The sequence below is a fragment of the Coenobita brevimanus genome, chromosome 29, assembly GCF_032717465.1.
Source record: "Coenobita brevimanus isolate Jiangsu-jjx chromosome 29, ASM3271746v2, whole genome shotgun sequence".
Lineage (NCBI taxonomy): Eukaryota > Metazoa > Arthropoda > Malacostraca > Decapoda > Coenobitidae > Coenobita > Coenobita brevimanus.
Window position 1 is genome coordinate 2,286,658 of NC_136982.1, and position 17,973 is coordinate 2,304,630.

Below are 17,973 nucleotides of genomic sequence, written 5' to 3' on the forward strand. Positions count from 1 at the left end.
AGAGTGACAATCAAATCATACACACAGATTTGATCCCCAGGAAGTGACTGGAGGATTATCAATTACATAACTTTCTGCAGTATCGTCAAGACAAGTCTGGTTATCTAACCTGATATGTACTGGAGTATGGTAGTCTTACCTTGTGCACCTACACCTTAAAGGGAGTAATATGAAATTAGTTGCTGAAAAATGCAAGACGAAATTTATTCCACGACAAAACACTGTCTCACGTGAATCAGGTTAACACTTTAAAACTAATGTTTTTATACAACACTAGGTCTCCTCGTATAAAAGATAAGGATATTATGAAAGGCTATACTAGTCCTTCCAGTTCAAGTCTCTCTCTTAATATGAAGGAAATCATCTGGTGGCAACAACAATAGAGTTAAAAGTACATAATTATACTGAGGGGATTAAAAGCTGCCCAAAATTAAAAATTACCTTCATGTTCGGGTCAAGATGTTCAGGCAGAAGAATAACTATGGAGCCACCCAAACCACTACTACTCATCCTACCAGGGGTTGTGAAGCTGTCAGACCTAAGAGCAGTGGCAGCATACACAACACTACACTATGTCTGCTGCTCTCACACTGACACAAAGCAACATAACTGCACTACACATAGGTACAACAGCACATAACCCAAAAGTTATTTTGACATTATTAACTCCTCTTGCATTTTTTCATATATCACTATAACTTTTCTCCACTGGCTGTTTTCAGGATGAATAAATGATGTTGGGTTTCTCAGAACACTAAGCTATGTCTATTGATAGCATGGCTACTGCAGGCAGGTGGGCCAATATCTGATTACAAGAGGGCTCACAGGTGCTGAGTTGGTTAGTTATAGTTGCCAAATACTCTCAGCATTCTCATTTTTTGTATGCACAGCTCATATCCAAAATTAAACTTCTGCATGAGTATCATTTATACAAGGAACTGGAAAACTGGATAACAGAAAGACTCCTGAAAAAACAGGGAACAAAAGGGTACCTGGCAACTGAGTATTGACTGAAGTGCTGCCCTCCCAAACACTTCCATCAAATATTCAGACCAGCTAACAAAGACTGATGGGCAATTGCAAGAACACGGTCATATTATTTCTTCTCTGAACTTCTCAACCATTTCTAATATTAAATATTTTGTACCAATGACTATCAGAGGACAGCCATCAACAGCAGCAGAATACAGTAGGTGAAAGGCCATGCAATGGGAGGTCCACACTCTAACATACACTTACTGACTTAACCAATCAATAATCAATAATTCGAGCAGTTTTCCATGAAGATGTTATTTCCTGCTACTCTATCATATGTACTGAATATCTATCTACTTGATGTTCTCTGACCAGTGTATAGTACTACAGTAGTAGGTCTTCATTACACAAAAGGAATGTGTTCTAATTTATCACAACTTTTTACACACAACTGTTACTGTGAACTGGGGGAAACTGGCAAACCACCTTAATAGGTACAGTAAGAACAAACTTTGATGGGAAATTTTGCTCTAATTTATGTGGACTCAGAGGCAAAAATGATTATCAAATGGGTATCATGCAACAATGACTTACTGAATTTAGAGCAGCAAAAACTTTCTTATCAAAAGTTATTGGGTTTCAAAGAGCTTAGATGTGGGGTGATACCAATGAGTATGGCAGAGAAGGCATCCAAAGAACAGCTTAGCCCCATCAGTCCAATGACATAGTTTTCACCTTGTTTTTACCATCTCCAGACAACTACATTCAGTTTGGGGGAGAGTTTTCAAATCCTCTGAACTGTCTGCTTGCATCCCTCCACCAGTACAGTGGGAACATAGCACCCATCTAGCAGCAAACTCTAATCTCTTTTTCTGCCCAACTCTCTAATGCAAGAGTTAACTATTACTCCCAGTCCTTCATGTATGCAACAGGTCAACTCTGGAACTGTCATTGTCTGTCTGTATTTCCTACTGTCTATGACTTTCAGTCTATGTTAGTATGTCCCGACATCTCGAAATGAATGAATCTTGAATTTGGACCTAAATTATCTTGTTATTTTTTCTTCTATCTATCTATGTATCTATTGCCAGATGCCTTAATCCCATAAGGGGTGGCCACAAACAAATCGCCTCCATGTCGCCCTGTCCCCTGCCATTTCATTGCCCTGCTCCCAGCGCACACTCCCCTCTCACACCTCTCCACTCCATCCCTCCATCTCATCCTTGGCCTCCCCCTCCCCCCCCCCTCCACCTCACTCACATACACTCTCCTTGTCAGTCTTTCACTCTCCATCCTCTCCACATGGCCAAACCACCTCAATGTGTTTCTCCTAACGATTCCTATCACATCCACATCCACACCACAATGCTCCTTCACATCCTCATTTGTCAGTCTGTCTCTCCATGTGACTCTACATGCTCCTCTCAAATAACTCATTTCCACTACTCTCACTCTTGACTTCTGTCTCTTCAACAAGGTCCAAGCTTCACTTCCATATGTTAGAGTTAGTATCACAATACTGTCATGTAATAACTTTTTCACTGCCATACTCGCTTCCCTGTTTCTTATCACTGCTTTCAAGGAACCAGCAACCTTTCTTCCTTGTTGTACCCTTTCAAGCGCTTCACCCTCTAAACTTCCATCCTTACTCATCACACTACCCAAGTACTTAAACACATTCACATTTTCCATTTCCTCCTCATCCAACCTCACTGTACATTCACTGACTTCACTTCTTTCAAAGACCATAACTTTACTCTTCCCTACATTCACCTTTTCTTGGAAGGAACAATTCATGGGCTACTAGCCTTTGGTTCCTTCTTCCTTGCATAAAGTAATATACTGTATATCGCCTTCACCAATCCCATCAATACAAGGTCTAGTCTAAGCTAAATAAAACTCTAAAGGTAGCATGAACAAAAATGAAAACTAAGTCACTGAGAAGAGGTCAACCAGGATAAGAATACATGCTGGGGAGAAGTATGAGTGGGATGAAGGCTTACACGAATTCTAGTGACCATGGAACAGCAGCAAATGTAAATGAAATGGTGAGTAACACGTTCTTAAATGGTATGCTGATAGATGGATGGATGTGTAAGCTATCACAAACTTTTTTTCTAAGACAGGAGCAGGTAGATAATAAAAGTCTCAACATACAGCTGAAGCTATGCACTAAAAACAATGGTTGTATGTGCATATGTTGGTTTTGATGGGTGTCAGGCATGATATACTTTTCATTTTAAGTAGTCCACCATCAGATGATTCAACTAAAAATGCTCTTTAGCAGTAATGGGGTTACTGAAGGTTATCTGAATGCCCCTAGCTGGACAAGTCTCAATTATGCTGAATAATATTATCTGAAGGTAGCTGAAATAGGATAAAAAAATACATTACTGAACTGCAAGGGTGACTTACAGTACAAATGACAAGGTTAACACCGTAACTACAGTGAAGGTGTTTGCGTGTGCACATATAAATGCTGCTTAGGTGAATCAAACAATTTACTTGGATGTCATGATTAGCACATGACTGTAGAGGGATATATGGAGTAATACGAAAGTACACTATGTGCAAGTATGAGTAAGACAGTATATGAAAGCAACTTGAGATATGTGGATAAACATAGTGACTGTGTATAGAAATGTGGATAAGTGCAAGACTGCATGTGCTTAAAGATGTACAAAAATATGTGGATTAATGTGTGAGTGAGCCTTTGACTAAGGGTGTTGCTTATGTACTTATGCATGGGTAAGCGGCAGCTTGGGTGCATAACCTACACACGTATGACCTGCCTGACTACCAACAGGTTGAGCCCATACTAGTATGTAAATGTTGGGCAATACATGAATAATGCATATATACAGTGATGATGCATGAATGCTGGCTGTTGCAAATAAAAATTTAGCTGAGCTAGTACAAACAGTTGTAAGGGAAAAAACAATGAGATATAAGTATGAGTGTGAATGCACATAGGGGTACAGGTGATGCAAGAGTGGTTACAACAGATGGGTGAACCTGTTAGATTAGACTACGAAGGTTATGGAAAGGGTCATTAAGGGCATGCTTTGAGAAAATGTGAGTATAAGTGAAATGAAGTTGATTTTATGTCACCAATAGGCATGACTGATGCAATATTCATTGTCTAATATCTGCAACAGAAACAACTTAGATTACAAAACAGTATTGCATACTTGTCAATTTGAAGAAGGTATCCGATGAAGTCTTGAGGGTGGTAGAAAGCTATGTGGTGATGAATGAACTTTCAGGTTGGTGATGAAATTGCATGAAGAGACCACAATGGATATAAGAGCAACTGGAAAGTTACACTGGGAATTCTCTGTCAAGGCAGACGTGCATAATGGTACCGTGCTGAGTCCATTCCTGTTCATCCTGGCACTTGAGGCACTGCCAAGAAAATTTAGGGTTGGTTACTACAAGAGCTTTAATGCTCAATATTTAGTTTTGACTGCTGAAAATATGCAGAGAGAATTTCAAGGGATAGACAGATGGGATGGAAGCATATGGATTGAAAGTTAATGCTGTGTTGGTAAACACAGTAGGTGCGAGGGCAGTACTTCAATGCCATGGATCAAGGTGAGTGGCTTTGAGCTGTGTCCAAGAAAGGAGCTGGTAGGAATTCTATACCGTGTACAACTTTTAAGCGATGGATTCACAAGAGATGCAGTACTGCTAGAGGTAGGCTGTAGAATGTGGGACATTTTTATTTGTGCAGTATGATGGGAAGTTCAGGATGATGATGATAGAATGGATAATACAGTTTGGGATGACATCCATTTGGAATGCATGAATGAGTTCTGTAGAACATGTTCACTGCAGGAAGAGAAGTAAAGGCTAGATCCAGTGCTAATGAGAAATGAAAGGAAGAAGTGTAGGGAACTGCTGCCTCTCCTGACTATGAAAGGGTTCCCCTTTAGTGCTAATGGTACTTCTACGAAATATGTATGGGAAGTGTTATGTTGTATGGAAGTGAGCCTCGGCCATTAGGATACATACATGTAAGTTGGAATGTACAAAGATGAGAATGTTCAGACTGATGAGAAGGGCATCAGAGAGTGACACAAATGAGAACGCTGTACAGCAGTGTAGTGAAGGAGATTTGGCTTATGATATATAAAAGATGTGATGCAAACTGGCAGGTTAAGATGGCTGGACATGTTGAAAAGATGGGGGATGGTACCTCGCTGAGGAGAGCCACAGGTATGAATGTGGAAGAAGTGTCCAGAAACAAATCAGGGAAGACATGGGATGGAGTCCTGCCAGGTGATCACCTGAATAGGGGACTGAGTTGGGAAGTGGCTCACGATGGCAACACATGGATGGCTGCCGGCAAGTAAAATGATGATTTCCATATGTTAGCATGGTGGTACATGGTAGCAACCATCATCCACTTACCTAATGTACTACTGCCTACTTCTTCCTTCACCTTTATCACTTTATCTCTGTGTCTGCTCTCTTCTCTTTGTATTTCTCCCGTTTCTTCCCGTCATTTTATAGTACTCTTCTTTCTGCTTCATGTAGCTCTACACTAAGTGATACGACTGATGGTAAAGTTGATGTGATTAGGTTAGGTTAGCTCAGGTCAGATCAGGTTTGGCAAAGTTAGGTTGTTGGGCTATGTTACGTTTCCCATGAAATCTAGGATTTTCCCATGTTTTCTGATGTGATGCATGCAATTTTTACCTTCATTTTCCTTTCAAATTATCATCTTTTTGTGAGATTCTCCTACACTAACACCTGATTTCTAATTGGTTCCCCAGTAACAACTGGAAATGGGGAACATCTCATAAGTAGTTATTTTTGAGAGAAATGAATGTCAGAACCACACAAATCACTAAATAGGAAAAAAAATATAACCATCATACTTTATCTCAGGGACATGGGCTTTCCAAATTTCCTATTGGAATACTGTAATATTCTTACAGGCTATTTGATAGTTTTCATGGATTACCACAGCTACTGGGCGAATTTTAAATGTTACCTCTGAAAAGTGTTAATACACATTTAAAATAAGTACCAAATAAACACTAATGAAGTTCATAATTAGTACTAAGCTGATTGTCAAATGCTTCTAATGCACACTTTAGTTTAAGTGCAATTTTCTTATGGCATGCCCAGGCTGTTGGATCCCTCTGGTGGAACTACGTGTTATTAGCAGTAATCAGGTTAGGTTAAGTTAGGATAGTCAGGTTTGGTCAGGTTTGAATGGAGATTATGTTATGGTCTGACAAAATGCTGTTACTACTGAGTAACCCCAGTCTGTCTGGCTAAGGAGATGTATCAACCACAGGCAGGCAATTTGCAGAGCCATCCTGTGCAATGAACTGATGTTCCCTTGTGGTGGACAGCACCTCGCCACAGCAGATGGATGCTGCATTTGCATCTCTCCACCTAGTTAACAGGGGCACCATACTGTAGTAGGCTCTACATTACCCCACTATCTGACTACTGTATATGGTTACCACCCGGTGATGTAAATGGATTCCTGGGTTACAGGAAAGAAATAAGCTTGCAGCCTAGTGAACAGCTGCCTGAAGTGGAAAGAAGAGTAATAAAAAATTACAGGAAGGGACAAACTGGAAGAGAAAAGGGCAGACACAGAAAAAGAATGATAAAGGTGAAGGAAGAAGTAACCAGCCCTACATCATGTGAGTTGATGATGGTTGCCATCACCTACAACTATGGCATTTGGGGATTTCAAGGTCAGGTTTAGTGGCAATCCTTGGTGGTGGGTTTTGGAGATGATGCCCCCTAATTAGGTTAGGTCAGACTAATTACGTGGATTTTTTTTTTTTACTTATGGGCAAACACAGGGTGCAGTACACGGTATCCTTTAGAAACTGATAAAAATGGAAATGGGGGTACTGAAAAATATACCTGTACATGAAAAATGAACACAGGTGTCATTTCAGACCAGAGATGTTTAGCAAACTCCTAACTAACTTGATGAACCTGAACCAGAATCTTCTTAAGATAAGTGGCTTTATAAGGTCAGGTTTGGTAGCAGTCTGAATGGTTAACCCCTAAAGACTGCAATTATTTCTGGCAGGGTACCTCCCACAACCGAAATTCGGGGGTGTTTTGGCGACTTTCACCAAGGGTAAATTGATTGTGTTCTGGCTAAAGAGGATGAATTTACACACCTGACCGCAATCCGCACCCCCGTAGGCCAAAGGTTACCGCACAATTGCACGTCAAAGTTAAAAAAAGTTTATAACAGGTATCTCTCGAAAACACTTTAAAATGTGAAAATTTTGATAACTACATATTTTTCTTTTTGAAACATGTCATTTCAAAGTGTTTTGCCATATCAACCATGAAAACAGGTGTATGTAAGTGTGGGAAGATACTAGGCTGTGGGTAGTAGGCCTATAGGTACGGGCGTTGGAAAAATAACGAACTTTTCGCATGAAAAGAAAGCACTTCAGTGTGTTCTGTAACATCTTGGTGATCTGATACCTCTCAGGGGTCTGTAGGGGGTGGGAGGGTAGTGAGGGACAAGGAGGTATGGATGGGGTGGGGTTCAGGGGAGGACACAAGGCTAGCAGGGAGGGAGGAGGAGCAAGAGTGGGTGGGAAGGGACACAGGTGGTGGTGGAAGGAGAGATGCAGGTGCGTGGAGTGGTGGGAGGGTGATGGGGGACAAGGAAAGAGTGAGGAAGTGGGGTAGAGGGTGGCATGTAGGCGGCCCAGAGGGGGGTGCCTCCCCACCGCCCAGGTTGGGCTGATCCCCCCTCACGCCACTCATGGGTGAGTTCTCATTGGCATGATGCCATGTACGTCATAATTGGGGCAGAGGAAGCGCTCCGCAGTTTTTTATAGGCACCGCTCAATTGATGCGATTAGGCATTTTGGCATAAAACTCAAATCACATCAATGGATGCGATTACGACTTTCGGGGCTAATATCATGGACGGAGAGGTTTAGGGGTATGTAACTCTCCTAGTTATGACTTTTTTTTTTTTTTTTTAATGAATTCAGTCAGTTTTTGAAATGAGGCATTTCTGCAAGAAATGAAGGTCAAAATTAGATTAATGTTATCACATAAACACACAAAAAAAGTAAAAACCCTTCTTTTATCCACAAAACGCACATTTGCCCAAAAGTATGAAGTAACCGGTTAAGCTAGAGTAAGGTGGGGTCAGGTTAGAATGTGATATAAATATATACCTGTATATATATGTATATCGTTAGGTTTCCCATACTTCTGACACGGTTGTTTATAGTTTTTATAAATGGGTACATTTGAGTATGCTTGATGCACAGATGTGTCCAGTTAGCAACACTGTCAGTAAACATGCTGCTACAGATGTCCTGGCTACTTCCTTAAATACCCCGATACAGGTATAGCCTATTTTGTATATTCCATTCACTTTTGTTGTATAAAATCAACAAGTACAGTAACTATATGTGCTGTGCACTGTACTAAAATTATTTTCCTTGAGACTGTAAGATTAGCCTATTGACAAGTCAGCTGAAACTGCTATGGGGAAAAAAAAAAAAAAAGGAAGTATAGTATGGCAAATACCATACTTCCGGTGGCTTTCACAGCGAAAACAAGTACGGGCTGAAACCATAAATTTACCCATCATTAGATTAATTTTTGGAAACTTGGCACTAATTTTTGTTGGGGTTTTCTTCATAATCGTTATATTCCTAACAATGAAATGCCATAGAAAAGAATACAAATCAGTAAGATAATATTATAAGATATTTTTCATAGCTTTTAAAAGTCCACAGGCTATGCAAAATAATACCTAAAAGCTGTCTGTAGCAGACGTACTGAAATGTTTATTGCTATACAAGTATACAGAGTACATGTACAACAAAAAGGAGGTGGTGGGTCTTGCCACATACACACACACACACACACACACACCCTTCTGCAAAACACAGTTATTGTCACTGATTACAAATTAGTGCATACAGTGTACAACAAAACGGGGTGGTGGCTCTTGCCACACACCCGTTCAGCAAACAGAGATTCAGTGACATACATTTAGTAGATACTGTACATACTATAAAACGTGCATGAATCTGTATCACAAATACAGGAGAAAAGTAGCATTAGAATATGAAATACTTACAGTCCTGGACATACTGTAGTAAATCTTACACTGCTTAATCTTCAGGTGTTACCGGTTAAAACCTCGATTCTTCTTTAGGTAAGGTTCTTCTTGATGCTTCTGCCATAGCGCAAGCGCGTCCTCCTGTCAACAACAGCTGATGAAAGCATAACATCAAGCCTGCCAATTTAGCTTCTTTCGCTAAATCTTGGCCTTCGTTTAGCGAATATGTGGTCATTGAGCGGAGTATGTGGTCTTATATTTTAATATGTCTAGCGGTATTCTAAATGTGTTTTCACTGCTTTATCTATATTATGGAAATGCTGGCATTTTTTCTAGCAGTTTGCTAGAGATTTGTGAGATGACATTCAAGTGCAATGTTAAAGTAAAATGATATTTCTACGTACAGGTGTATAGTCGCTGATCTGGACTATGCAGATTAATTTCGATATAAGTTTTCTCATATCAGGCAATAGCCCCCCTCCTCAACTCAGTATGTCGTCTGCCTTCTCTGTGCCATTTCTTTCATTTTTTTTTTTTTTAAATCTTGCTAGTTATGAAGCTGTCGACCCGTTAGCGCAAGGTTCAAGTCAGTCCTTGACACAGGTGTCCATTCACCTCTTGTTATTTGAAGATATAATGATTATCTTGGTTAACACCTGGGGGGGGGGTGCTGGCGAGGGGTGCCTTCGCGCGGTGGAACTGATGTAGTTGGGCGGCTCCACTGCCTGGTCATGCAAACGCTCCGTACCTCACTCCTTGTCCCCAGAAAGGAGGATGGTGGACTGCAAGAGGTGGAGGTAGGAAAGGAGGTAGTCATGCTTTTTTCCTGGTACACTTGTTCATCCAGTCATGTTGGCATCACCGGATGGTGTGCCTCGAGAAGGAACTCGGCAGCGTCTCACCTTCTTCATCCCCCCCCCCCAGCAAAATACGGTTTTATGTTAAGTTAACGTCCAGTTAGGCTTACGTTGGTTAGGTATAGGTCGGGGTAATTTCAAAACGCGGCTTTTCTAATGATTTTATGGTCCCCTGAAGACCATATACTGTCCTCGAGTGAAAGCGCGACTTGCAGGGTCATTTCTCGCTGAAATCGTTCCGATTCTGCTAATGTGACTGAATGACTTCAGCTTGCAGTATACTGGATTTACTTACAAATGATCGTGGTGGTTACAGCTACCTTTACTACTACTTTTAACACCTAAGGCAGGTAACTGGTAGCCTGCATGATCCAGTAGCTTTGTAACTCAGGATTGTGGGTGAATGGATGAATAACCCACCATAGGCTCAAAGGCCTAAGTTACAAAGATGAACACTATGGCAAAGTGCCTATTGGCATTTACCCTACCTGTACCTTATTTTGACACACGTCTTCAGTGGACTCCCATCGTGGGGAATGAGATCGTTAACTTGGTGGTAGTAGATACTATAGGCTATTAGTATGTGCTCTCAGCTCATGATCACACAACTTGGCCCTGGTCAGAAATGCTTCAGCAGGCGTTTGAAATGGGTGGAACTCTGGAGAGGACTCGCCAGCATCCACCTTGGTAGGCCTATGCCTGGAGATGGGCCCACTCATGGGTATTTCCCATCCTCAGAGGTCATTGGACTCGAGACCTTCTCAGACTAAGAAGTAGACACTCAAAATTGTAAGAGTATCCTCACCAGGTGGGGCTGGGTGATAGTCTGTGGTATCTGTGGCACTGTGTCCGTGACACGATAGCTGACTATGTTCTGTTCACTGCCCAAGGTGTCTGTTCCCTATGCACTACCCTCTGCCACTGTTTGTTCTGGTCCAACTGGGAGTCCTCATTTTTAAAGTGCCTGCCATCCTTGATGCTGGTTCTGTGTGACCACCTCTGTGATGGCATTCTCCATCCTATATGCACCTTTGAGTCAGCTGTTCTGCATTTAGTGTTAGCCTCCACTCTGGGTGTGAAATGAGGGCATAAAGCTGGTGATCTACTGGCCAATACCCTTTCGCCACTCAGATGAAGAAGAAAGATATTAATACGATACTACTGTTCTCATGAATTTTGCATTGGTTATCCAGTAATGTTGTATAGCTAATGCTTTAAGGTAATTAGCAATAATGTGTGGAGAATGTAAATACCTGCAGTAGATAAGGATGCTATAATGTGATTTGTGAAAGATGTAAATTAAGGAAGTCTGTGCACAGTCGAGTTAAAGAGAATGAGAGAGAATCAAGTTGTGCAAAAGGTGTACCATGAGTTTGAATGTGAGAGGAGGCATGGTAATCTCTCTCTCTCTCTCTCTTTCACACACGTGCATGCACACGGTGGTATGTAAGCACGCACAAACACAAATACTTTGTGCACTGCAGTGATGGGTGCAGAGGTATTTCCCCTGCCTTGGGGGGGGGGGAGGGAATCAGCAATGACACTGCATTAGGAATTAAAATTAGGAATGATGAAGATAATTCTGTTCTGTCAAGCATCTCAACAAATCTCTGGTCTAAGCTTAAAATTAAGAGATGTTCTTTATAATGGAAATTTTCCACAGGTAATTATTAACACATCAAGAAGAACCCAAAAGTCTGTTAACCCTCTGGCTGTGAATGCTCTCATTTTCATTTCATTTTGGCTACAATCAGATTACTTTATTCAGCTTAGAAGAACCCACCACAGTAAAGTTATAACATCAATTCGCATTTTTAGCAGTCAGGTAAGAATTCTATCGTGTATTCCACCAAACTCTCTATGACTTAATTCAACTCACAGGAACTCAACACAGCCAAAGTGTTATTTCGAAGATACAGTGTAGGTACAGTACAATACTTTTTTTTTTGCTGAGTGTTAACTGAGCACACACACAGTTGTTTTCATTTTAATTTCTGTTCTTTAAAATATACAAATTCATTAATGTGTATTTGCATAGATTAACAGCCTCAAACATAACCATTTACTCACAATCAAAACATAATCTTTATATTACAAACTAATAACAACAACTAATACCCCCCACAAAATCAGTCTGTATAAAGACCTCAGATGATGAGCATAAGTGGACTTTGAAAATGATAGTTGTGATGGTTTCCTGGATTTCTTGGAGCTTGGGAAGCAATTTACTACACCCTGGTGGTAACCTTATAATCCTGTATTCCTGTGAGCCTATGCATAGGAAGAGGATGGCAAGGATGAGCAGTTCCCCACCCACTATTTTTACTTGCTGGTAAAGGTAAAAAGCCTCAGAAGGTTCAGTAACTGTTTATGACCCGGGAAAAATTGGCAGGCTCGTATATCCATATGGAATGTGATTGGCATGAACGAGAAGTGTAAAAGTGTGGAGAAGGTGAATGTGTTCAGGAGTGCTACAGTGCACTGTGATAGCTCTGTGTAAAATGAAGATGAAAGTAAATGAATAAGAAGTGGGATGGTATAAAGTTGGTAGTCAGGTATGAATGAGCATGATGTAAGGAAAGTGTTGCACTGTTGACAAGTGATGACTGGCAGAAAGGAATGAAATATCAGAAACTGTCATCTCAAGATGCATGTACAATAAACTCTCAATTATCTGCCACTGCAAAATCTGATCCAACGCAATATCCGGTGCTGCTGGTTTGACTCTATTAAAGCAATATCCAGCAAAATTATGCGACATCTGGTGATGAAACAGGATGTACCTGGTGGTTTTATGCAATATCCGGCATTGAGGCATATCAACTGGCTTGTAAGTGGCAGCCAACCAGCGCCCAGGAAAACCCTGAAATGTGCCAGCTGATGGGAATGCTCACTACGTGCCAGCCAATTAGAATCCATTGCCTGAGTGGCTCACCTGGCGCGCCGAACATACTGCCATGCTCTCATTCTCGCCCGTGGATTTCGTAGATTAAAGACGTGTCTGTGTGCTCTGTTCTTCTGACCATGTGGTCGCAAAACCCTAGTGCTGCAACTAACTCTGTGGCGTCCTATGCTTGTTGTTGTTGCAAAGTTTATGGCCTGTTAGTACTTGTGTCCTAGTGTTCTATTATGATCCTGAAATTATGACTGCCTATGGTGGTACTGTACTGCAAGGTGTACACCTCTACCCTCCATCGATGCCAACACTTGGTAGGTACATACAGTAGTTCACTATACTGCATTACTGTACTGTATTGTTACTGTATTGTATTTTTATTCAGGGAATGTTTTTAGGATACAGGGTCGAGACGGATAGTTACTCAATACCCGGCTCGACGCCGAATGTTGAGCCGATGCAGAGGTACTATGCAATATCTAACATTTCACTTTATTCGGTGTACGGCTTGGCTGAATTACAATGGATAAATGTGAGTTTCCTATATAGTCAAGTGGCCTATGGCGCGTGCTTCTATGGCATGGTTTTCTATGACATGGCATGGTGCCACACCAAAAAAAAAAAAACCACACGCATAAAATACCTATGGCGCGGGTACGGCAAGGTTTGAAATGCGCAAGCAAATTCCTCTGGCAGTCAGCGCGCTCCCATGTTTGTAAACAAAGATGATGGCAACCACTTCAGCTCCAACTGTGGACTTTTTTCTCTCTTATGAGGATGTTAAACTTCACCAAATTCATTGTGTTAAGTAATGAAACATTAAAGATTCTTTTGATATTGTGACTAGTTTATAGGTTTGTTCGTAAAACTGCTTCAAACGGATTAGTGACAAAGCACCTACCTCTGAGTTAAAACGAAGTATAATCCCTCCCATCATCATCATCGCATATATAAGAATGATTATTAATGTGTTAAATGTGAGTTTTGTTGACACTTGAGCATACAAACTTTATCAAATAAACTTCTTCAATCAGTGCCTGACCAGGCAGCCTCCGCCATCTTTAATGTTTTGGTCGGTCAGTTGATCTGTGTCTACTTGGCTGAGCTTTTTTTCACTTGATCTGCAGCGTGTGGCATTGCCCAAGTAGACACAAGGCTGATCACCCTCCCGATTTTTTGTGCCTATTGTTACGTATAATACATGCACTGACTGACTGCTTGATTGTGTGTGTGTGTTAAGTAGGGAAACATGGGGAAAAGTGGGGTGAAAAGGGGAACTGTGGGTGAACGTCCAGAACAAAATACCATTTTTCCCATTCGTTTAGTTATTTCTATGGCACGGGCACGGTCCAGAACCAATTAGCAGCGCCTCAGGCGACCTGACTGTATATATATATATATATATATATATATATATATATATATATATATATATACAGTATATATATATATAACCCATTGGAGCCCAGTGTCCAGAGTATTGGACAAAGCTGGAAATTTTCAAACCTTAATAAAGTAGGGAACCCCCGGGTAGGGACCTATGAGCTTCGCAACTATGAGCCAATAGGCGGAGGGTGGCACGCTTAGTGCCCTCCCAGTGCAATGCCTCGCCCAGCAGCTCCAGGTTCCAATGAGATATATAGATAGATAGATAGATAGACAGACAGATAAGATATATAGATATATAAATGTACAGTATGAGTGACACATTATAAATGTGCTGTGTGTGAGATAAATGACCGAAGATTCTTCCACCCTCTCAAGAGTTTGTGACGTGGTTTAAAAGCACACAGCAACATTATAAACATAAGACTGAAATTAGCTGACATATGAAAATCAAAAGAAACAGAATGTAAAACACTTTAGCATTTGAATATGGTATCGTTAACTAATATTGTATGCTGGTATTTGGCTTTAAAACATGCACACTTCCTGGCCTGCACAGCAACTGGGATGAGCTTCTCTTCATGAAAGTACATTTTTTTTTTTTTTTTATGTGAGGAAGAAGGAACCAAAGGCCATGAGCCCGCAATAACAGTTCCTTCCAAGAGAAAAACAAAATACAGTATAATAGAGAGCCAAATTCAAGATCCGATCATTTGAGATGCCTGGACACACTGGGTTTGAAAGACTGGAGATCATAGGCAGCAGGAAATACAGACAGAGGGAGACAGTTCCAGAGCTGACCTGTTGCACAAATGAAGGACTGGGAGTAACGGTTAACTCTTGCATTAGAGAGTTGGACAGAAAAGGGATGAGAGTTTGCTGCTAGACGGGTGCTACGCGTCCATCGTAGAGGTGGAGGAATGCATGCAGACAGTTCAGAGGAGCAGTGACCATTAAAGTAGCGACAGAAAAGAGATAAAGATGCAACAGTCTGGCGAAAAGACAGAGGTTGAAGGGAGTCAGTAAGAGGAGGAGAGTTAATGAGACGAAAAGCCTTTGACTCTACCCTATTGAGAAGAGCTGTGTGGGGAGCCTCCTCACACATGAGAGTTGTACTCCACACAGGGGCGGATAAAACCCCTGTATTGAGTCAACAATTGTGCAGGGGTAAAGAAAGAACAGAGTCGGCTTAGCACACCTAATCTCTTGGAAGCAGATTTTACCAGAGATGTAATATGATCTTCCCAAGATAAGTTCCGAGTAAATGAAACCCCAAGCACGTTCAAGGATGATGCAGGATTAAGCTGAATATTATTAAACAGTGGGTATACCTGTGGAAGATTTTGTGGTTGACAGGTGCAAGAACTGAGTCTTAGATGCATTAAAAACAACCAGATTATATCTACCCCAGTCAGAGATTCGAGCCAAGTCAGACATTAGGTGTGCCATAGCCTCATCCCTTGTTTGTTGAAGTAACTGCTGAGATGGGCACTGCAGGAACCGAATGGAAAGGCGAAGGGTGGAGTCATCAGTTATGAGTGGATAGGGTTAGATGTACTGCTTAGAAGGTTATTGATGAATAAAAGGAAGAGAGTTGGTGATAGGACACAGCCCTGAGGAACACCACTGTTGACAGATCTAGGAGAAGAACGATGGCCATCTACAACAGTGGCTATAGAACGACCAGAAAGGAAGCTGGCGATGAAGGCACAGATAGAAGGATAGAAACCATAAGAGGGCAGTTTGGAAATTAAAGATTTATGCCAGACTCGATCAAAAGCCTTTGAGATGTCAAGTGTAATGGCAAAGCTTTCGCCAAAGTCCCGAAAGGAGGATGACCAGGAGTCTGAAAGGTAGGTGAGAAGATCGCCGGTGGAGCGTCCGTGATGGAACCTGTACTGACGATCAGAAAGAAGGTTGTGATAGGAAAGATGCTTTAAAATTTTTCTATTGAGAATTGACTCGAAAACTTTTGATATACAGGACATTAAAGCAACTGGACGATAGCTGGAGGGTTGGGAGTTGTCACCCTTCTTTGGGACTGGCTGAATGAGAGCAAACTTCCAGCAAGAAGGAAAAGTACAAGTTGACAGACAAAGGCGAAAGAATTTGCCTAGGCAGGGTGTAAGCACAGAAGCACAGTTCTTGAGAACAACAAGAGGGACTACCATATGCCTTGTTAGTATTGAGGCCAGTGATGTATACTGATGCAAGTGTAACTGTCATCGAAAGCTCATCAGTAATTTTTTTTGCTTGTGTGTGTGTGTGTGTGTGTGTGTGTGTGTGTGTGTGTGTGTGTGTGTGTGTGTGTGTGTGTGCGCGCACGCGCGTGATTATGTGTGTGTTTTAGTCTTATTTTCCTTACGTTGATACCTACTTTTGTATAAACTTTTCACATCACTGCTTCATAAATATCTGGAGATATTGTTATATGATAATTCATAATCTTACCACAGAAAAAATAAATAAATACACTACATGAATGAATTAATATTCTAATGGAGAACACCTTTTAGAAACTGACGTTAACATACAATTCTCTGTCCATTTACACAAAAGATATATGGAGCTCTGCTGTATTGGTACAAACTCTCAAATCTGAAAATTCGCTTTTCAAAAACCTCCAGCTATTCAAAATATTTTTCAAGCAAAACAGGGGTGCTAATACTACTTGTCTTCATTTTTTTTTTTTTTTTTTTTTTACTGTATGTGAGAACAGATGATCAATTACTAACACTGGGTACAGTACTTCATATATACTGTTCAAGGTACTGTAGGTTACTTATTAGACAATTTTTTTTTGTTACCATTATGATTCTACATCCCCAAATTTTTCATTTTTCATAAAGTCTTTGAACTCAAGCATTTTGGATTTGAGTGCATATATGTACTGTCCTGTAGTTAAACCTAAGCAATAAAACATCAAGAAGAAGAACACAAATTTTTCAGCCCAGTGAAGTTTTTTGGTGAGATGCCATGAATGGAAATCATCTGTTCTGCAAAACATAGCCTGATTATTTCAAATTTACCTGTGACATAATCTTTTTTGTTTTTGTATCTGAGCCGCCACTATCAAACAAAAGCAATAGTAAACAGACGAAAATGAATGAAAATGAAATGTAAGTTGTAGAAAAGCAATGAGAGTTATGTTTGTGCCATCATGTACAAGAAATATTTAGTGAATCATTAAATGTAATGAATTCCACATGCTGTTTTAAAGAAAACAGGAAACTATCACAGAAAAGTATATGTACACATGCGAATGTAACTGCATGTTTTTGCGGAGCATCAGCGACACCTGGAGTCAGGCTCTTGGAGAGACAACAGGCCCTGGTGCTTAGGAATGTTATGGTCCCCTGCCCCTATAGTTACAGTAGCATGGCACCTTCCTCACCCATCCCACCATGAAAAACAATCAATAATAACAATAATAATACTATTATTATTATTATTAATAAAATAAATACAGTGTAAGTAGAACGTCCTCATTATTATTCAAAACTTGACATATACTGTAGTCATGATTTAACATTCATCCACCCATCACCCAATCCTGTGTTGCCCCATGAGAAGCATAGGGGCCTAGGGCTAGGCAAGCTGGTCCTGACATTTAAGATGAGAGTGACCAGTCTCACTCATCCCTGAGTGGCATTACATGAGCAACAAACCCCAACCACCCCTTGGATATATACCTGCACCGGCTCAATCCGACTGGAGTGCCATAATTACCCTCTAAACCACCAGGTGCCATAATCTGGTCACATGGTTACCAC

At 40.8% G+C, this 17,973-nt stretch overlaps 1 protein-coding gene across 3 annotated transcripts in view; it reads right to left on the reverse strand.

The window, feature by feature from the left end:
- The window catches only part of BBS4 (Bardet-Biedl syndrome 4), a 54,196-nt gene extending 45,031 nt beyond the window's left edge, over positions 1-9,165 (reverse strand). For 2 of the 3 annotated variants that reach the window (XM_080268677.1, XM_080268675.1), the window contains exon 1: positions 442-727. In XM_080268677.1, the coding sequence (XP_080124803.1) occupies positions 442-510 (69 nt within the window). In that variant the 5' untranslated portion in view covers positions 511-727. Of the gene's footprint in view, positions 1-441; positions 728-9,079 lie in introns of those variants that run through there. The other variant, XM_080268676.1, reaches the window with a different exon arrangement.
- Positions 9,166-17,973: the final 8,808 nt, after the last annotated feature.